Raw genomic sequence first — 21298 nt, 5'->3', positions numbered from 1 at the left:
CTCATGGCTGATGATACAAGGCAAAAGGGGCTTCATCCTGCCCACCATAATTTTTGCCACAACCTTATACAAGGTTGTGCACAAGCTAATGGGCCTGAAGTGACTGGGCTCAACCGCATCCTGACGCTTTGGTATAAGCGTGATGAATGTGGCCTTCCAGTCCTCAGGCATAGCAGCCTGGGCAAAGAAACACTGGATAGCTTCCACTACACCTCGGCGGATAATGCCCCAGTACTGCCGAAAGAAGAAGGGAGGAAAACCGTCGGGCCCTGGGGCCTTGTCTGCAGCCAGCGCCCAAACTGCCTCCTGTACCTTCTGTGCTAACACCGGTCGAATCAAGGATGCCCTCTCAACATCACCAATACCCATTTCCACCCTCAGGGGGCGGTCACCGTCACTAGCCTCATCATCCTCCGTCCATCTGGCACGGAAAAAATCAAAGAAGGTCTGCCGAACCGCCTGCTCGCCCTCTATTCGATGGCTAGTCCCATCTCGCAAAGAATGAATCATGCTCCGCTGCCGCCGAATAATCGTCGACCGATGGAAGAAACTAGTGTTGCGATCACCCTCACTCACCCATTGCACACGGGATTTCTATCGCCAGAAAATCTCGTGCTGCCGTAGCAACGAGTGATGAGTCGCTAGCAACCCTCGAAGGTCGGACATATCGTCCTCCAGGAGCACCCCTCCTAGGTCTTCCTTCCTCTGCAACTCAGCAATCGATGACTCAACCCCTTCCAATCGCCGGAATATGTTGCCCACGACCTCACGATTCCAACGGCAGAGACGCCTTTTAGTCAATTCCAATCGGCGCGAGACCGCCTGCATGGCATCGCCGCGCACCGGGGTACGCCATGCATCGCGAACTACATCCCACGACTGGGGGTATGATAGCCAAACCTTCTCAAAACGGAAGGGACTGTGATGGACGTGTGCCGATGAGGTGGATAGAAGCAGGGGGCAATGGTCAGAGGCAATCCGGGAAAGATGACTGACCTGACAAGTAGGGAAACGGAGGATCCAATCTGGGGATGCAAAGGCCCTATCTAGGCGCTCCCAGACCCTAGCGCTGCCTAACTGATTATTGCACCAGGTAAACTTAGGTCCAGAAAAACCAAGGTCTACCAGGCCGTTCCGCAATACAAAGTCACGAAACTCCCTCCTGTCTATTCTGTCAGTGAAGGCAGCACCACCCCGCTTCTCACTCTCATCCTGGATACAATTAAAGTCACCGACCACGACCGTCGGGATGCCCTGGGTGATGAGGTTAGTGATCTCCTGCCAGAGGACTCTCCGAACCCTATGATCCGTACTCGCATACACACCACAGAGTACCCACGGAGCGGCTCCTGGCTTTGATACTACCATGACTACCTGTTGGGAACAATTGTGGAAAACATCAACTGTCACCACTCCTTGCCTCCATAAGACCAAAATGCCTCCCGACAACCCCCGGGAGTCAACTGCATAAGTAGCCCACTCCCTCTCCAAGCGACGCCTCACACGACTAAGCCCCTCACCGGATAATCGAGTCTCGCATAGAAAACAGATCTCCGGACAGTGGATCTGTACTAATCGCTTAAAGGAGGACATGAAGGACGGCTTGGCCGCCCCCCTACAATTCCAAGCTAAAATCATCATGGATCACAGTCCACATAGTCAGCCTCGGACCCATCCTCACCTAGGGTTGTGGGGCCGTCCTCAGGCTCGACGCCCCGGCTGCCCCGCTCCTCCTCCCCCCCGTATGCAGAAAGAGCAACACTCATGACTGCTGTCCTGACGCGCTGCACAACAGTGGGTAGGACTGTATCCCCTCCCGGCACTGAAGGCACAACCTCCATGTAAGGAGCCGGTCGGTCCCACCCCTCACACCTACCTAAGGCAGCATCATCCAGCTCACCCAAGGCCAGGGGTGGAGGGCCAAACCGGAAGACTGGGATCGTCTCACTATCAGCCTGCCGGTCTAGCTCGACCTGGGCCCCTAGACCCAAGTCTGACTGAAGCTGAGTGCCCGCCGCGACCTGGGCTTCTGAGCCCGCACAAAGGACTGCCCGCAGCTCCCCTGTGGCCTGGGCCTGAATGCCCTATGCTCGCGGGCCGTCCTCAGCCCCCACAGCCGGGTCGGCCCGGCCCAACAGCTCCCGGACCCGCTCCCCTACCGCTGGGGAGGCCCGCAGGCCCGGGGCTGAGCGAGCACGCAGCGCGCCCCGCGCTGCGGACGCATCCTGGGTCGCGCCCGCTGGCCCGCGGCCCCGACGTCCCATCCCCTGGGCCCGGCCACGGGCCAGCATGACGTCAGCCTGCTGGCCCACCGCAGGAAGCGCGCGGGCCAGCTGGGTCGCCATTCCTGGGCCTCCGTGCGGGCCCGGGCCCACCGGTGGCCTGGGCCTCTTCTGAGCTTGGGCCCGGGCCGCAGCTGGTCCACCAGGCCCCGACTTGGCTCGCGTCAGGGTGAGTTCCTGACCCGGCCCCGGGTCAGATCGCAGAGGAGTAACCCCCCCCCCCCCCCCGCGCGCTCGGTTCCGACTCGGCTGGCTCGAGCAAGTCATCCCCAAGCTCTCCGGCCGGGTCAACCTGAAACGGGCCGGGAGGAAGAGCCAGGTGTAGCCCTTCCCCCTCCGCTGCCAGCGGCGACCGGCGACGCGCTACCTTAGCTGGCTTTTGCCAGCCGGCCGTGTCCGCTGGAGATACCAGTGCAGGCGGTGTTGTCGGCACCACCGAAGGCGACGGCCGCCTCGAGGACGACCCAGCCCCAAGATCGGGGCCGGTCGTCTCCCTCGGCCGCGGCGGCAAGTCCCCCCGAGGGATTTTCTGCCGCGTTGCCACCATCCAGGGGCCGTAGACAGGCCCCTGGACCTCCTCCCCACCGCCCGAGGACGGTAGATCGGGGTTGCCCCCCATCTCCGTTGCCACCGGAGGCACCTCCCTATGTGCGCCGGCTGCCGTTGGAAAGCGGCAGGCTGCTTCCACGTGCCCCATCCGCCCACAGCTGGGGCAAAGGACCAGGATGTTCTCGAAGACGAAGGGCTGCCACCGCACCTTCGTCTTCCCCTGTATCAGAACTCCCGGCTGTAGTGGTTCAGTGGTATCAATCGCCACTTTAACCCGAGCGAAACCCATCGCCGCCTGCTGCTCGGTGACCCCATCCACCGCCACCGGCTGACCTGCTCGAGCCGCGATGTGGAGGATGGTCGACGTCGACCAGTACTCCGGCGGCAGTCGCGGCAACCGGAGCCACACCATCGCCCTTTTCACCGTGCCGTCCCCAGGCTCAAAGTCTGGCACCCACGGGCTCATGGCGAGGAGTTGCCCCGCCACCACCCAAGGTCCCTCACTGAGGGCCCGATCCCGGTCCTCCGTCGACCGGAATCTCAGGGCGAGGTAGTCGTCCGCTAGCGGGACGGCCACCACGTCTTTGAGCTTCGCGCGGACGGCCACATCCTTGGCCACCCATTCCGCCGAAATCCGGCGGCCAAAGCTGCGAACAATCACCGCCCGCCCCTCCCACACCTGCCGAGCCGCCTCTATCGGCTCTTCCGGCGGCCGCAAGACATCCGGAAAGCGGCGGCTCAGGCGATCCACCTCCTCGGCCGTGGGCCAGTGGGTAATCCATGGCCCCGGCTTCGACCAGGCAGCAGGGCGCACCCCACGACCAGACGGCTTACTGTAGCCTCTCGCCGCTTCCTCCGTCGCCTTCGCCGCCGGCTGCTTCCCTTTTCGATCCATGCTGCAGTCGCACACCTGAGAACACAAGGTAAACAAAGCAGGGAGGACAGAGTGTACCAATCGCCCCCCCCTCTTCCGGCGAGGTCCACCCAAGCGCCGGCGATCTCCCTCAAAGTTTCCTCCCCGGAGGCAAGTCCCGCTGCCGCTCGCCCGCTTGCAGTCTTACAGACTCCCCAAGGGCTCCAGACAATCAACTCGAAACATGCCGACCAGCCGGAGCACCAGATTCCCCGGCCAAGTGGCTCACGAGCACCGCCGACCAGATAGCCGTTGGGATCTCTCTCTCTCTACGCCATTGAACTGTATTCATTTGCAGAAGAAGCTGAATGATGATTTTTAAGAGACAAATGTTCGATAGGCAGTGGATCAAGGAATTAGAAGTGAATAATAATCTCTATTCTCTATGCTTTGATTTAATTTTGTTTTATTTTCTATGCGTTCAGTGCATTAGCAGGGTGCCACTTGGATTGGGTTAATATGTAGCAGACCCAGACCAACCTGTACTTTGGGTCAAGCTGGTTATGTATATATAAGAGTTGAGACTACTCTGTCGTTCACCTGGGTTTTCTCATATCAACATTAGACTCTGTCGTCCACCGTTACCTCGGAGAACTTTGGACAAGCTCCAATCCTTTTCTTCAAGGAAGTCAGTCATGTAGCTGATGCTTTTGCAAGTTTGGCATCGTCTCGTCCTTCTACCGTGGTCCATAATTCTCACTTTTCTCCATCGTTCTGGTTAAAGGCTGTTGTCGTTTGTCAGGGAATTCCCTTTTTTTTTTTTTTTTAAGGTGTAAGGGGTTGGGGGCTCTCTCTGTTCTGCTTATTTCCGTATGTTTCTCTTATTCTAGGGTCTCGCCCCATTCCACCATATACACAAAAGAAAACACCCAATTTTCTTAATCATATCTCCTCTCTTTTGTATACTGAAAAATAGAAAATACAACAAATGGTTATTTAGCAGTAAACTAGTAATAGTATTTGAAGAATAGGAATAATAAAATCCGCCCACAAGTCACCACACCAAAGTTTTTTTTTTTTTTTTGACTAGTTCTGACTAAGGCGCCATTTGGGAGAGCTTTTGGAAGATCAAAAAGCAATTTCTAGCCTTCTAAAAGTACTTTTGGATGAAAAGAGCGCTTGGTAAAAATTTTGAAAAGTTGTTTTAGCTTTCCTCGAAAAGCTAAAGCTCCATTTTAGATCTTTCCGAAAAAGATGTATTGAGCTTTGTCGAAAACCGTTTTTTTGACCAAAATACCTATAATAAAATATGACAATTACATACCTTGTCCTTTTATAAATATAAAAATCTGCTGGAGCTCCAACAAAGAATCTTAGCCGTAGATCAAACTCTCTTCCGTGCAAGAAAAGGTATTCTTTTTTATATATTATTATTTTATACTTTTATTATTGTATTATACTATAAATATAATATTATATTACATTATATCATAATATATTAGTATATTATATTAAATAATTTAAATATTATGTTATATTATGAAAAATTAATTTATACTAATAACTATAATATTTTATATCTTTATTATTGTATTATACTATAAATATAATATTATATTACATTATAGTAATATTATACTATATTATATATTTATATATTAATATATGTTATATTTTATTATGCTCTATTGTATAATACTATGGAATGTTTCTTATAGTAATTTTTTTGTGCAGAAGTACTTTTTCAGTTTACAAACACATGTTAAAGTGCCATGGTACTTTAGGAATGTAATTACCAAACAACAAATAGTTTTTTATAAAAATTCTACTTCAAAAAGCTATACTTCCAAAAATTCTACTGCCAACAGCGAACCTAAATAGACCTAAGTGTGCTTACCTGCAACGTTTTCATTGTAGATGATGTTTCAGCATGTGGCTGGTCCACGACACCTCAAGTATCTGTTAACGGTCCAACCCAACTTCTCAAGTATCTGTTAAATGGTCCAACCCAACTTGGGTGCGAGAAAGTCTCGTTTGGATTTATGCATCCTGCTGGTTTTGGGACCGCTTCCTTTCCTCCCATCTCATCGAGATTTTCACATCAAATCCCCCCCCCCCCCCCCCCCCCCTCTATTTAACATGACTTACACTTTCTGAATTAGAGGTAGAAATAGGATGGGTTAGGTCGGGTTGGAGGCCAACCAAGGCGCAACTCGAGATCCTAAGACTTTTACCTGCTGCCTAATCCAACCCAACCTTTAACTCGACCTTTCCAACTTGAATCCGACACGGCCTCAATTTTTTTGAGCTCAGTTTCAAAATCAGATTGGTTTGAGTTAGGTTGGATCTGTTGGATCGATTTAGCTAAACACCAGTTAAATTTTCCTAAATCATTTGAATAATATCTAAAAGTAAAATAAAATAAGCTAGGAATGGTAGCATGTGACTATGAAAGGATAATATCAATCCCGATTTTATATAATCGAACAAACGCAAGCGGGATCTCAAACAATGAAGCTACAATGGAGTAGAGTATATTGTATATTCATCTAGGTTCGAGTCCGGATTAAGCCAGGTTCCATGATATCTCAATCCAAATCCAACCCGAATTTGAATGAGGTCAGGATTTTCAACCCGAACCCAATTTGAGTTGTGCCTAAACCCATCCATCCAGTCCAACTCCGATTAGGTTCGGGTTAACCCGCTCAATCTTCCATTCTTCCATTGTTGATGGGCAATTCAATGCGCCACCTTTTTTGGAAAAATTAAAAAGCCACTTCTCAATTCACTCCACTTAAATGTGCGTCATACGTGCGAAAAATCACAATGCAATAATGTCTGAGTTGGATCCTGAGAATGTTGGATTTTACGAACCGTCCATATGTGGGGAAAAAAACATTTCATTTGCCAATAGTTTCCAATGCACGAATCCAAAATTGTCAAGGATGAACAATGCTAAATTGACTCAGAAGTCTAATTCAAATATGTTATACGTGTAAGTCGTTTCACGTCTCTGGCTCCAAGTAAATTACTTTCTTCAAGCAAAGGAAGCAGAACTATTCTCCACTTTAATTACGATGCACATCCAAGATTGAGAATTTGAGACCAAAAAGAGATATGATTATCAGATAAAATAATCAAAAGAGATTAGTGGAAGTCACTAACACCTGATTGTTTGGTGAGAGACTACATGAAAAACAGTCAGGATCTTGCTCAAACAAATCTGTTCTGAGCTTTTACTATCATCCCCAATCCAATCTTTCCTGGTATTTATAACGATATTTTGGTTGCTAAGTTGCTAGAAAAGTGTAACAAATACTAATCCTTTACCAAGACTAGGTCCAAACCAAACATATTAATCCCATTGGGTTTGGATTTGGGTCAGGTGTTGTAGAGTCTTTTCTACATAAGAATTCTCGTCAAAACTCAAGAAGGGGTCGGACCAGACAAAAAAGAAATTAGAATGGTTGGATGGTCAGGAAGGAAGCCGCCATAACAAGTCTGCACCTCTCTCTCTCTCTTATCCCCTCTTCTGAGTCTTCTCCGAATAACCAAGTGCGGTAGTGGTATTATTTCTCTAGAGACGTGTATAGATTACAGAGGTATTCTTCTACCAATCAAAACGGTAGCATCCGAGGGGCCCTAGAGGGCTTGCACCAGCGCCGGCGGCGGCGATTGCGTCCATGAACAGTGGTGGATTCGATCCAGTTTTCTCCTCTCAAGAAGGTAGTTTGTTCAATCCCTCCTTTTGTTCTTTCTCCGATACCGAATGCTTCGGATCATGTGATTCTTAGGATAGATAAGGTGTCAATTCGGAAAATATAGTTTCAAAATTGAATCTTGGTGAACGTGAACAAATCTTCGCGATGGCTTCTGTTTAATTAAATGGCTTCAAGATTGCTTATTTCTTCTTCTTCTTTTTTTTGATGTTTGAGATGTTGAATTCATTCATGCTATGCCCTAATGCACCAAGAAGAAGGAACCAAATGATTCTCCAAAATAAACGACTTCAAGAATGAGTTTTCTTTTAACATCGGAATCTTTCTGATCATAGAAAACCTTCAGAACTGATTTTCCTTGGTCAGATGCCATAAAGGTCGATTCTTTTCTCGATATCTGATGCGTATGCTAAGCATGCTGTACTCGTCGGTGCTTCTGCTTCATGGGGATAATTTGGTTGCTTTGTTTGCTGTACGAATTCTCATTAGTTTTTGACTAGGACTAAAGAGGCAGGATGGTCTGTTTATGTCCTATGCTTCTTATCACGCTTAGGTTTTCTCTTATATTTTCTTGCTCTAGTTTTGTACAATCACTAAATTTTTGTGCCACTTGATCTGTGCAACTGTTTTGATCTCAATATCATCATGGCTTGGAATGATGTCCTGTGAAATATGTCAGTGTAGAAAACATGTGGTAGTAGTTTTAGGTTTGACATAGTTGTGTGTTTCAAGATAATGAGTGGGCGAAAATGATTGTAATGAGAATGTGGAAATTTATATGCTTTCCAATGGTGAAAGCAATTCGTGACAATATTTTGGCATCAAGATTAATATCAATTTAAAAGAGCTTTGCAACATCAGAAGGTGAAACCTTTGACAGGAATGCATGGTAGCATGTCACATTTATAAAGGAGTAACATGGGATCTATTAGAGCTGACACATTGTTTCTCAGGTTGTGTTATTAGTATTGCAGACGACAAACAGGTACAGTAAGTAGTTCTGTCATGAAGATCGCATAAACTTGTTATCATAGAATGAGCGAACCATTCAATTTTCTGCAATTTGATCAACACTGCCATCAAATTTCTTTCATCTGGGAATTTCTTTCATTATTAATGGAATAATTATCTTTAATCCAATGCTCTTGAAATGATATATATGTTGCAAAGTTCATTTTCATATTATAAGGTGGCAAAGGGCAGGGAAAATTAGGTTAATTTATGAAAGCTGGAGAAAGAGGGAATCTGTTGAGGATATGCAGGGAACAATCCTCTTTTTTTCCCCCCTTTCCTTCTTGTTTTTATTAAAGAGCGTGAGGGAATTATCTACCAAAAAAAATAGTGTTAGGGGCAGGGTCGGCGGAACCGATTTTAGATACCGTACCGATTGCTCGGCGGGATGAGCCGGTATAGACCCGCGTTGTTTTGTGCCGGGCCCGTACCGACACAGTAGAAGAGGCGAGAAAGAGAGAGAACGAGAGAGGAAAAGAGAGAGGAGGGAGGCGAGTGAGGCCGGCGGAGAGCCAGCGGAGGGCCGGAGAGCCGCCGTGCGGAGGAGGCGGAGGTTGGAGAGCCATCGGAAAGCGGTAGAAGAAGGGCTCCCTCCGGTCCCCTGTTTTGAAGAGAGAAAAAGAGAAAGAAGAGGGAGGTGAGTGAGGCTGGCGGAGAGCCAATGGAGGGTTGGAGAGCCGTCGGAAAGCCGCGGAAGAAGGGCTCCCTCCGGTCCTTTGTTTCGTTCGAAACAAGGACCAGAGCGATCCCCTCTTCCGCGACTCCCTCCTTCGTGCGGCGGCTCCCCGGCCTTCGCCAGCTGGCTGCGAAAGCTGGCCTCGACCTTCCACTCTCTTCCTTCCTCTTCCTCCCCCGCTCTCTCTCTCGCTTTTCCTCTTTTTTCTCGGCGCCGGTCTCGTTTTCGTCGCCGGAGCCGTCTCGGACTACGGCTCGGGACGCTACGAACCGGACGGTTTGGAACGGTTCTTGATAGAACTTTCGATCCTAAACAATCACCAAAAGCAATATATGAGACAAACTAGGGCACTCTTCTAGAATAGATTAGACCCTGTCATGGTCTATTGTTTCTTTAAACAGATAATTATCAGATTTGGTCTGGATTCCTAAGACCAACTTAAAAGAGAAGGGTGTTCTTTCACTGAACAATTGAGGATTCATGCATAGCAAACCTCATATCTCTATGAACTGCACAGAGAAAGCCATCAGATAAATCCAAAACACAACCCTAATGATTTAGATCTTTCCTAGCACAACTTAAACCTAAAGCAGGACTCTAGACACCAATCCTACTTCACTCAAGAACCCATTAAAAGGACTAGGCCCTAAACTAAGTAGAAAAATTAACAGAAAATAGAAAACCTTACCTAGGTCCCCCAAACAGCAACAATTGACAAAAATCCAAAATTAATAATTAAGCTAAACCCAATTTAAACTTAAACTACATCACCTTTTGTTGGTCATCCTTGGAGGAAATATATTATGATATTGGAGGCCATTATATTGGTTAGTTAGCTTGTTGGAGGTTGAATTTTAAATTCTCTTATCTGTACCTTGGATATGGAAAATAGCTTGTTTTTCTTCAAAGAGAAAAAGAAAGAAATTAATGATTGTATTATTAGAAGGAGCAAGCTTACATGCTTGTCCCAAATATATATTTAAAAAATTATCCGTTATGGATTTTTTCAGTTGCCATCTATGTACCTATCTGCATGTATATTCGTATGCATGTATATATAACCTTTATATATCGTTATAACTTAACAATGGTATTCAAAACAAAGTTTTCATGTTGGGGAGCTTAGTAAAAGAATAAGTGTATAAATATCTTAAGAAATTTCCTGGCAAAATACTAAGTAAAAAATGCAGACTGTTAGTGTTTTCCACAGGCCAAAAGGAGGCCAAAATGATCCAAAATAATAGCACGACATGTTTCCTGATCGTTCAAAAGCTTCAAGTTCTTTATGATGGGGATTGGTGGAGATACCATATGCGGAGACTAATATAGTTTGTTTAAAATAATTCTAAATGGTGGTATCATTTTATCATGTTGGTGATTCCATGTAAAGTGAATTTATGATTTTATTCCAAATTATATGGCATGTATGTGGGAGAGGCTTCTCGTTCCTAAGACAAAGTATATAGAAGTGTATATAGTTTGCCTTCAATGTCACTACATTACTGTAAAAGACAATCCTTATCCCATACACTTGCTGTTGTTTTCACGAATCCTCAAACACATATTCTTGTTAAGGGCTATGTTCTAGTGTCATTTCAAGCTCTTCCATACTCTTTTAGCCTCCACCGGTAGTAGCCTAAGTCTTCCCCCTTTTTCTTTCTAGACCTTTCAACATAGAATTGAGCAGGTCAGATCTTCATTGGATCTGACTTCAACATACTTGTCCTTTACTTTGTGCTTCCTAATTTTGCAACATACCTAACCCAACAATCTCATTTTTTTCACATTCATGTTTTTCCTTGGATCCTTTTAGTTGCCCAACATTTAAATTATTCATTATTCCATGCTTTATTGTTGTTTTGTGATGTTTTCTTTAAGTGACCAAGGAATGTACCAATTATGTTTCACATCTGAGCACCTCTTTGCTTCTTATGTTTTCATGTATGAGTTCTCTCTCCTTTCTTAATTCTATGTGCAGTATACCCAAGAATGTAAAATGGAGACACCATTATCACATGGTCACCAATTTTCATGGGCTACTAATTTATTTTTTATTTCCATTAAAATTGCTTTTTTACACCCTTATTTTGTTTTACTATTTTTTGGACCCTTATCCTTGAAGGCTTTCCTCCATTAATCCTGTTCTGAAAAACCTTGTCATCTTTTTCATCAGGCCAAACAGTATCATCTGCAAATTATATAAACTATGACACATCCTTTTTTGTATTAGGAGTAATTTCATCTGTGACAATTGACAAGTGTTAAGAGTTATTGATTTGGTACTGACAATGCTGATCCTTGGTGTAAGTCCCACTACGACTGAAAAATTATTTTGTCTTGCCACAACTACAGCCAATGCTTTTCTGCTTCAGCATACATGCTGTTAACAATTTCAGTATACTGGTAATGCCAGTCACAGCCCGGATGGAAAGGTGGAGTTCTGGTATAGGTAAATAGCTGGTTGTGGAAAGAAGCTCAAACTGTAAAATGAATTCTGATTTTTTGTTCATGACTGAAATAATGCACAACCCAGCCTTGTACTCGTAGTTTCTTGAATAAGCAAGTCATTGCAACGAAGAGTTTCACAAAAATCTAGGACCTGTGGAGATAAAGAAAGGCTAAATTGGATTGGGTAACCAATGCCTATATATTGCTTACCAGAGTTGTAATACTCTAGCTCTATTTGTTTATGTTCTTGGGTTGGAAATTGACACTTTTGACCTATTTTGCATTCCAGTGTTCGGTAGTTGATGTCATGCATATATATTAGGATTATAACTAATCGATCTCCATCCTATAGCCCATCAAGCATTTAGAGCAATAGTCTATTATCGTAGCTTTTTCTTCAGCACATAGTAGACATTTGCTTAGACTGCATGACATATAAAAGTTGCCTCCCCACACCTGACACCTCCATGCAATCTGCTTTCCATGAAATTTAATTTTATATGATCTAATGGCAGCAGATATGTAGTCGCATTGCAAATATTTCTTCTTTTGAGAATGTTCATATGTGATCGTACTAAAACCATTTTCTGACATGTCTTTCAATGACAAATTGATGAGATGCATTTTCCCCTGCAAATATTGGAATGATGATTTGGATTATTTAAAAGATGCTATAACACTTAGACTTTTGTTATCTTTGGGGAACCACCATTGTTTTACACTGCTACAATGATACTGACCCATGAAGGGATACTAAATGATTGATGATGTTACCATATAATCTTAGGTGTATCCTTTGTCAAACAAAGATTGTTTGTTCATCAGTAATGCTCATGTTAGAAGGACTCGAAAGATGAAAAAAGCAAAACCACTGCTTATGACTGGAGGAAATTATGATTTAAAGGTATATCTATATAGAAAACCTAGTTTACCTTGATGGGCTTTTTGAGGCAATTTTGCTAACAGCTACTTTTTTCTTTTGTAAATTCTTTTCAGCATGATAGAAGAGTAAATTTTGTTGATATATGGTTGTTGAAATTTTACACTATATGAGTGTGATTTTCTCCCATTTTCATACAGGATGATGAACTTTAAAAAGTGGATTTCTTGCCAACTGGTTTCTAAATCATTTCTGTCAGCAAGACCTTTCAGCTTCTTTGATGAGGAGTCACCAGATGGGGATGTTGGCAGTCGAGGTGTTTATTCCTTCAAGCGACATAGTTATCTCATGTTATTGAATGGTTATCCTTGTTCTTTATGATCATTAGCAAAGCCATATTATCAGTTTTCTCTTTAGATATCTATGAACCCAATTATTTATGTGCATGATATTGAGTTCAAGCCTGCATTATTGCATAACAGATAAATATTCTTGTTTTTGCATGTGCACGTGCATGTATGGGGGTTTTAACCGTGGTAGGGGTTATCTTTAGTGATCCTTGCTTGGGGATATAGGTATTCAGTTTAGTGATGGAATATCAAACTGAAAATAATGGAGCATTTATTCTTCTTGAAATTGTAAATGAGTATAAGCGGGGTGCTTATCCAAGAAAAAAGTGTGGGCTATGCTTGAAAATCAATTTGTCATGGCCTGCTTTGCCTTGGATTGCATAAAGGTATATATAACTGTGCAGGTTGATTTGCCTAAAGCTATAAAAATATGTAGGCTATGCTTGAAAGTCAATTGATCATGGCCTGCTTTACCTTCGATTGCTTAAAGGTATAATAATGTGCATGTTGATTTGCACCAAAAAATCAAGGAGTAATTACTTAACAAGACAAGGCTTGAAACTTTATTTGCCTGACTGTTTTGCAACCCATGGTCTGCTGTACCGGTCCGGCCTGGGACCGGTACCGGATCAGCGTAAAATCCGGTACTGGTAATTTATTGTTGAAGAACCGGTACGGAACCGGTTCGGACCGGTACGCCACCGGTTCGGACCGGTACGCCACCGGTTCGGACCGATACGGGACCGGTTTCGTACCGGTCCGGGACGCCACCGGTACACCGACCGGTACCGGTACGGCGGACCTTGTTGCATCCTCTTATTGTGCTCACATATATTATGCTCTTTGTCATGTACTAAGAATCCATAGGGAGCCTGTGTGCAGACTTGACTCGGCACAACCTAACGATACATCCAATACCAATGATCTGTGCCTACCATTTACGAATCCTTCTTCTCCATTGATCGTTATCATGGCTGATTGTAGTTAATGTCTGAGTTTCAAAATACAAACCTTTTTTTTTTGGCAAATTTTCATCTATAGATGCAAGCCCAACTTTTCAGACCCTTGCGCACTAACCCTTCTCTTTACAGGAAACTACTTTATCTTCATGGCACATTTTATCTTGTTAGAGAAATCTTCTTTCTTTTACCTTGCGCCAATCCTTAACTTGTCCCTTACCTATTTCTAGTTTTTCTGTTTCTAGCTTTAAAAATTCACTTACTGCAACACTCCTTTCTTATCATGCTCTGTCTGTTTTATTGTGCACTTTCTATGTCCCAACTGTCCTGCCTTTTGTTGAGTTAATAAAATCTAGTCCAAACAGACCACATGTATCGTCCAGCATGATGCTAGGCACAGGCACCGATCAATATGACAAGGTCTGGCCTCGTCATGATAAGTATAAATGTTGTGAACATTTAGGCAACATATTCTGCTTATCCAAATAACATTTGTTATGAAATCATTCTTCTACGTGTAAATTGTTGGTGATAAACATAACTTATATAGGTTATACCTGTCAAGTTTCGGCAACTCAAACCCATAAAACACATGCTACAACTTTCAAGAATGTATGTTGCAAAATCAAAATAAATACTGTAGCTAGGCCAATGCTTCTTGTAAAATTACTTAAGATATTGATACTTATTTAGTTTGATCACCTTGTTAGTGAATATTGTAAGAGAAAGGAGGGAAAGATTATGGGAATCGTAGAGAAATGAACCCTTTTTTGTAGAAAAATTTGAATAGAAAATTTAATCAAAAGGATGACTGAATAGCAATGTTCTCACATGAACATAAGCAACAATGACTTTGTATTGATGCTTATTTTCAAATTTGGATATGTTTTTTCTGGCTTGAACATCTACAGCCTTTTATGGTCATACCAACATCTATTCAATTGGAAGATTTAATGAAAGAACATAGGCATGTACCTTGAAGCTTATCCAACACTCACCTGTAAGAGTACATCAAAAAGCAATATTTCATGAAAATTTTGGTTTAACATGTCAAATGTTTCTCTGATTATCTGTCCTTGTTTTTAACCAAGTTGTTCCATCAAATTACTAATTTCTCATGCAAGTTTCTTCCTTTCTTCATGTTTATTTTCAAACTGCTGCATAACACATTGCACATTGTTTTTCATTCACAAACCGCGCAGCATATGACATCTGTTATGAACATGGATATCAAAATATAAATGAAGTAACATTTGGTACCACATGACATGATATGCATAGTGAATGCACTTACTATATGTTTTTTGGAAAAAAATAAGTTACTCCTTACAATTTTCAAGCAATTAAATTTATGAGAGCTTGGACTGGGGATGATTATAATAGTATACTTCAAAGAACAAATCAATAGTCTTTATTTAGTTGCAGCATACTACATTAGTAATTGTTACAAAAGAAGGTATAGTATACAGAAATGTTACTGCATTGTAGGTAGATAATTTGGACCAAGGTCCGCCATACTGGTACCGGTCCGGTCCGGTACGTACCGGCCGGTATGCAGTGGTTTCAAAAACCACAGCGCGAGGCGCTGTGGTTCAAAAAAAAAAAAATCGTACCGGTGCGAACCGGCTGGTTCGCACCGGTACAAGGCCGGTACCAAGCGGTATCGGCTAGTACCGACCGGTACAGGCTCCGTACCGGCCGGTTCAGCTAAAAAATCGGAAAATACCGGTTTTCTTGTGGTTCCGGTACCGGTCTAGGACCGGACCGGTACGTACCAGCCCGTACCAGCCGGTACGGGCCGGTACGGCATTCCATGATTTGGACTAAAAGCTGAATTTAACAGATGGAATAAGAAAAGCAAGATTCGAACATGCTAAACAGTTACCGATGCATTTGTTGATGTTTATGAATGTGAAATTCAGATATGCATTTTGCTCTTTCAACTTTTGAGAACAGCTATCAACTTTATGCTGGCAATTTGCCTGTGGCTGAAGGGTGTAGATATGCAGTCTGAAGAACATGGATAATGCCTATTGTGATTATGAAAATGATAAATAAATTTAGAAGAGGCAGAAAGGGGGATCACTATTCTTGCAGGTTTCACAAAATTCATCTTACCACAAGCAAAGCATTCAGGAAAAGGAATTTTTTACATCCATATCTGAACTCCCTTGACTAGCCACAAACATTGCTGCTAGTATGTATAGCCTCATGTCCTCCAATCTCTAGTGAATATGAAGTCTTCTTGATGATGCATGAATTTTGAAACCCATTCAGCGAAAGATCTTGTCTAAGTAATTAATACAGCCTCTTTAGCACTATTGTGCAAATAAAATAGTTGTCTGCTAAAATGGGTTTCAGATCTGGACGGATCTGAATTTTCTTCCTTTTTTTGACAGATGATAGAGCAGATGAGAGCATAAAAGTAGAGGAAAAGAGAAAAGGGGTTGGAAGAAGAAGTATAGAGAAAAGAGAGACAATATTGGATGACAAGCCTTGACAAAGAATTCGCTTATTCAATAAAATCCATAAATCATATAGAATTTGTCACTCCCCATGGACCCAGACTCATGGACACTTAAATGACTTTAAAACAAATTTTCCTAATCATAAAAAGACTCCCAAGTTAGCTATAATAGACCTAGGTTACTAACTTACGAAATAAGACTCTTAGTCAACATAAAACTCCATCATATCAAAAGAAAGATAACTAAAGATTTTCTAAAATTAATAAATTCGTAATTCCATAGGATCCCACATAAAAGACCATCAAATCTTTTCAAGCTACAACCTTAATGAGTTTAAAAACTAAACCAACATAGGCCTAAAATAGGACTTTTAGATGATAATCCTACACATAACAGGACTGCATAATCCAGTAAAAAAATAATATCTCTAAAAAGTAGTACGATAATTGCAAGAAAGTAAGAAATACCTAACCTTCTGAAGACTTGATGAAAACAACAAATTAACTAAACCTAATTTAAGACGTAGACTACATCAGTAATCCAAGGCAAGTCTTCTTCATTTTCTGAACAAATTGAAAACACATTTTAAAATAATTACCTTTTTGAATGGATTCTGATTTCCCCCTGATTTTGCCAATATGTTTTCAGAGAAAAGTTAGTGGGAAACTGATTTATGTTTTGAATCTCCTTTGCTTTGTTGAAGCATAAATCTGTGGAATTTTTGGAACACATGGATGTGTGGTTAATTAAACCTTTTAAACTTTATAAAACTGAAGGAAATAAATTTATGAAAGAGAATATGTTGTCTTGACTTTCTAAACCTAGTCATCCAATGCCATCTGTCAAACCCATTAATTATATCTCCATCACTATTTAAAAGCGTAAATTTTAACGAAAGAAAGGTTTCATGTATAATCTATTTTCGTATAATGGATGTTAAACATATATGAGTTATGCCTTGCCATTATGACTCTGTCTCATAAATTTGTTAAAATAACAGAACAAGTTTGCTATTCTGCTAAAGCTCCATGTTCCAAATGCTAAACTTTTTTGCACTTTCAGCAAGTTTACCAAGTAATGTTCTTTGTGTTCCAGCTACGATAGATGCGGTGAGCATGGCAAGAACAGTATCTTCTGGTGCTCCCCGGTCCAGTAATAACCAAGTAACTGAATTTCCGGCCAGCCCGCAGAATGTTACAGCTGATGCTTCTCATCTAGTGCAATATAATGATGATGATAATAATGCAGACCCGCTAAGCAAAGTTGAAGCTCTTCAAATCAAGTTCTTGCGTCTTGTCCATCGGATTGGACAGCCACCAGAAAATCTTGTAGTTGCACAGGTTTTATACAGGTTGCAACTTGCAAGCATGATACGAGCTGGGGAGTCAGATGTGAAGAGACCTGGTCTTACGATCAATAAGGCTAAAGCTATAGCAGTAGAGCAAGAGGCTGCTGGTCGACCCCCTGTGGACTTCTCATTTAAGATTCTTGTCCTGGGGAGAACTGGTGTAGGCAAGAGTGCAACCATAAATTCAATTTTTGATGAAGAAAAGGCAGCAACTAATGCATTTGAACCTGCCACTGATAGTATCCAAGAAGTTGTTGGATTTATTAAAGGAATCAAGGTTACAGTAATAGATACACCAGGCCTTTCACCTGCACATGGTAACCAACGTCGAAATAGAGAACTCATGCTTGCGGTGAGAAGTTTTATAAGAAAATCTCCACCAGACATTGTTCTATATTTTGAACGGCTTGATGCCATCAACAGGGGCTACAGTGATTACCCACTACTGAAGCTTATAACTGATGTTTTTGGTTCATCCATCTGGTTCAACACCATGCTTGTCATGACTCATTCTTCCTCGCCGCCTTCCGAAGGACCTGATGGTTACCCTGTGAGCTTTGAAACATTCGTTGACCAGCGTACACATTTGGTGCAGCGTTATATAAACCAGGTAATTTCCAACTCGCAGCTTGAGATCCCTGTCCTTTTGGTGGAGAACCATTCATTGTGTATGAGAAATACAAAAGGCGAAAAGGTTCTACCAAATGGTCACGTTTGGATGTCTCAGTTTTTGGTGTTGTGCATAGCCACTAAGGTCTTGGGGGATGCAAACTCCCTTCTAAAATTTCAGGACAGCTTTCAGTTGACACCAACAAGCACCAGATTGCCTTCACTGCCACATCTCCTGTCATCACTTCTTCGCACCCGTTCTTCATCAAGTGGCGGTGGCTTTGATGATGAGGTGGATGAGCTCTCAGACAATGATGAGGATGACTATGATCAGCTACCCCCTATCCGGATATTAACAAAAGCTCAGTTTCAAAAATTATCTAGAGCTCAAAGGAATGCTTATCTTAATGAGCTGGACTATCGCGAAACTTTGTTTCTGAAGAAGCAGTGGAAAGAGGAACTTAGGAGTAGAAGAGAAAACATGCTTCCTACCAATGGTACATCTGTAGGCAATGATGATTCTGAGAATGGTGCTTCCCAAGAAGCCGTGCAATTGTCTGATATGACTGTCCCACCAAGCTTTGACTCTGGTTGTCCTACCTATAGATATCGATATTTTCTTAGCAATGATAAGTGGCTTGTGAGGCCCGTTTTGGATCCCCAAGGCTGGGATCATGATGTTGGGTTTGATGGGATCAATTTGGAGGCTTCTCTGGATGTGAAAAAGAATCTCCAGGCTACACTTGCGGGACAGGTAAGCAAGGATAAAAAGGAATTTGTTATTCAAGCAGAATCTGCAGTGAAGTACGTGGAACCAAGAGGCCATGCTTTGCTTTCAGGAATTGACATTCAAACTGCTGGTAAGGATTTAGTATATACTGTTCATGGAGATGCAAGGTTTAGAAACTTTCAATTTAACACAATTGGAGGTGGGCTTTCTGTGACCAAATTTGGTGGTGTGCACTTTATTGGTGCCAAACTTGAGGACTCCATTTCAGTTGGGAGGAGATTTTTGCTGGCGCTGAACGCTGGGCGGATGGGGGGCTGTGGTCAGGTAGCATATGGAGGGGGTTTAGAAGCAACCATGCGAGGGAGAGACTACCCTGTTAGGGATGATAGAGTGGTGCTTGCCGCCACTTTACTTTCCTTGGATAAAGAGTTGGTTCTAGGGGGAAGTATTCAGTCAGACTTAAGAGTTGGCCGTGGTATGAAGATGTCTGTTAGTGCCAATTTGAACAATAGAAGGTTGGGTCAGGTTTGCGTAAGGACCAGCACTTCAGAACATGTTGAGATAGCACTGGTAGCAGTTTTTTCGCTAGTTCAGGCCTTATTTCGGAGAAGGCCGACTGATGCTGTGAGCTGATGGAGAAACATTAGTTTTCCTATTAGTTGATAAATAAACAGAATAGAAGTACCAATAGTTTTGTTCTTCTTGTGATGCTGAGAGACAAGTTAGTGGTGCGGCTTTTTTCCTGTTGGACATGCCTCCTACCGTTCCGATTCTTCAAGGGCCCATGAATGTACAATAGTGATGGGAGATGACTCAAGTGGATATGCTAATGAATTTTAGAGGCAAAGAAAGCTCTTCAAGATTTTTTTTGAGCCTGCACAACTCATCTTTGCATGGGTGTACTATTATTTATATGCAGATCTTGGCAGATGATGCCTCCGTACGTGCACGAGGTAATTAAAGCTGCAAATAATGCATTGACGCAGAACTGCATTATCTTCTTTGCTTTGATGGGTTCTTTTTGTTGCGAGATATACTGCCAGCACCTTTCTTTTTGATGAAAATGGTGACATCAGGTTTACCTAAAATGCTAAACTAACAGGAATGGCAAAATGCCTGGGTGATGAGCCCTCTATGAGCAGAAATTTTAGGTGGGCTTCTGAACATCTCGTAATTATTTGGATGGTTGTTTCAACATTGCTTGAAAGTTGAAACAGATTCATATACCAGTACTGCCTTTATGAATTGAGCAGGGAGAAATTAGATGGATTACATCTGATTTTGGTTACGAGGTGAATGACCCGAAAAATCCAAAAAAAATATCATTGTGGGGATACATCAATACCATCAGCAAGGCTGATACAGAAACCCTATGATTTTGAAGGGTGCAACGGCAGATGGTATACAACTTCTAGTTATAATACACATCAGTTACAGCAAATGTAATCTGAATGAGTTCCTAAATGCTGAAGTTCTTCAATTCCTCATGTCACCAAAATGTTGCTCTATATTTACCAAAATGCTTATATTCATCCAGACTCAATGCTACTATGCCTCGAGTGTTTTATTAGTCTCATTTGCGGCAAAAAGGATTAAGGAAAAAAAAGGGGGGGGGGGACAAAGACTTGTTCATGTTCTTTTCCTCTAATTACATGAGTTCAATTGGCATTTTGATATTGTTTTTTTTTTTATGTCTTTTTAACAAAACTCTTATTATTGTAAACATGGTACCAATGGCACTGTACCAAAACAACACTTGGTACCATGATTTGTCCCCTAAATGGTTAGTTGTTTGCATGCATTTGTTATATGCATAATCCCCACTTATAGCACCCAAACATCAAACAATTCATGTTGTAGAGCCTTTTTGCTTGTCATTAAGCTAGCAGGACCCATAAAATATCTCCATAACGATCAGTACCCTCATCCCTATGCGTGTGTGATTCTACCCGCTTTTATCTCAAGATTCCAGAAACGACAGTTTACGACTCAAAACACCTACAGCTTCTCATGCTCGGGACGGAGCCTCCAACCATTTGGCTGGAAGATCTTGGGTGATAGCGGTGAAGCGCCATAAGGATGCTGACGTGCGCACACATCCCTACTGCATCTCGAACCCTGGAACAAATTCTCGGGTAAAAGAATCATCGGTTCTGCAGAGTGCGGTCGGGGAAGCTACCAAACAATGAATCCCCCCCCCCCCCCCCCCCCCCCCCCCCCAATTGCTGATGAAGTCGAATGGCCATGATCGTTTTTATCACTTGGTGTGTGGATTCGCTTTGATTTGTAGAGGGAGATGAAATCACAGATCGACAGAGGACCACCATCTTGCAGCATCACGAACTACACGAGATTTATTTCAAACAACCTGGTAACCCTATTCGAGCAACTTCATAATTTGTTATATATGGAGCCG

The 21298-nt window shown here is 42.8% G+C and overlaps 2 protein-coding genes across 6 annotated transcripts; one reads left to right on the top strand and one right to left on the bottom strand.

The window, feature by feature from the left end:
- Window positions 1-594: 594 nt before the first annotated feature.
- Window positions 595-3726, bottom strand: LOC149751656 (uncharacterized). The gene is made up of 2 exons (XM_089926404.1): window positions 2692-3726; window positions 595-1374 (listed from the first exon to the last, which is right to left on the bottom strand). Exons 1-2 carry the CDS (start codon window positions 3724-3726, stop codon window positions 595-597), a joined length of 1815 nt encoding a protein of 604 aa, XP_089782530.1.
- A 3345-nt stretch (window positions 3727-7071) lies between these two features.
- On the top strand, window positions 7072-20418 carry LOC103706480 (translocase of chloroplast 90, chloroplastic). 5 transcript variants are annotated; one of them, XM_088707294.2, is made up of 5 exons: window positions 7117-7410; window positions 12326-12442; window positions 12619-12734; window positions 17291-18153; window positions 18334-20418. In XM_088707294.2, exons 3-5 carry the CDS (start codon window positions 12620-12622, stop codon window positions 19513-19515), a joined length of 2160 nt encoding a protein of 719 aa, XP_088563420.2. In that variant the 5' UTR covers window positions 7117-7410; window positions 12326-12442; window position 12619; the 3' UTR covers window positions 19516-20418. The 5 variants fall into 5 exon arrangements, with proteins under 5 accessions (XP_008788809.3, XP_088563420.2, XP_008788810.3 ...); XM_008790588.6 differs by having other exon boundaries at window positions 17291-20418; XM_088707293.2 differs by lacking the exon at window positions 12326-12442 and having other exon boundaries at window positions 7135-7410; window positions 18334-19761.
- The last annotated feature ends 880 nt before the right edge of the window (window positions 20419-21298 follow it).

Source organism: Phoenix dactylifera, chromosome 11 (assembly GCF_051530095.1).
Source record: "Phoenix dactylifera cultivar Ajwa chromosome 11, Ajwa_hap1_PhDact_Kaust_v1.1, whole genome shotgun sequence".
Lineage (NCBI taxonomy): Eukaryota > Viridiplantae > Streptophyta > Magnoliopsida > Arecales > Arecaceae > Phoenix > Phoenix dactylifera.
Note: the sequence above shows the minus strand (reverse complement) of the source record. Positions and strands in the feature narration are given on the sequence as shown.

Bases quoted from the DNA above. Each gene is read 5' to 3' on its own strand.
- LOC149751656 (XM_089926404.1), bottom strand. From the start codon at position 3,726: ATGGATCGAAAAGGGAAGCAGCCGGCGGCGAAGGCGACGGAGGAAGCG. The intron at 1,375-2,691 runs GTATCTCCAGCG...TGTTCCCAACAG, and splicing joins CGACAACACCGCCTGCACTG to GTAGTCATGGTAGTATCAAA.
- LOC103706480 (XM_008790587.6), top strand. From the start codon at position 12,620: ATGATGAACTTTAAAAAGTGGATTTCTTGCCAACTGGTTTCTAAATCA. The intron at 12,735-17,290 runs GTGTTTATTCCT...TTTGTGTTCCAG, and splicing joins TGGGGATGTTGGCAGTCGAG to CTACGATAGATGCGGTGAGC.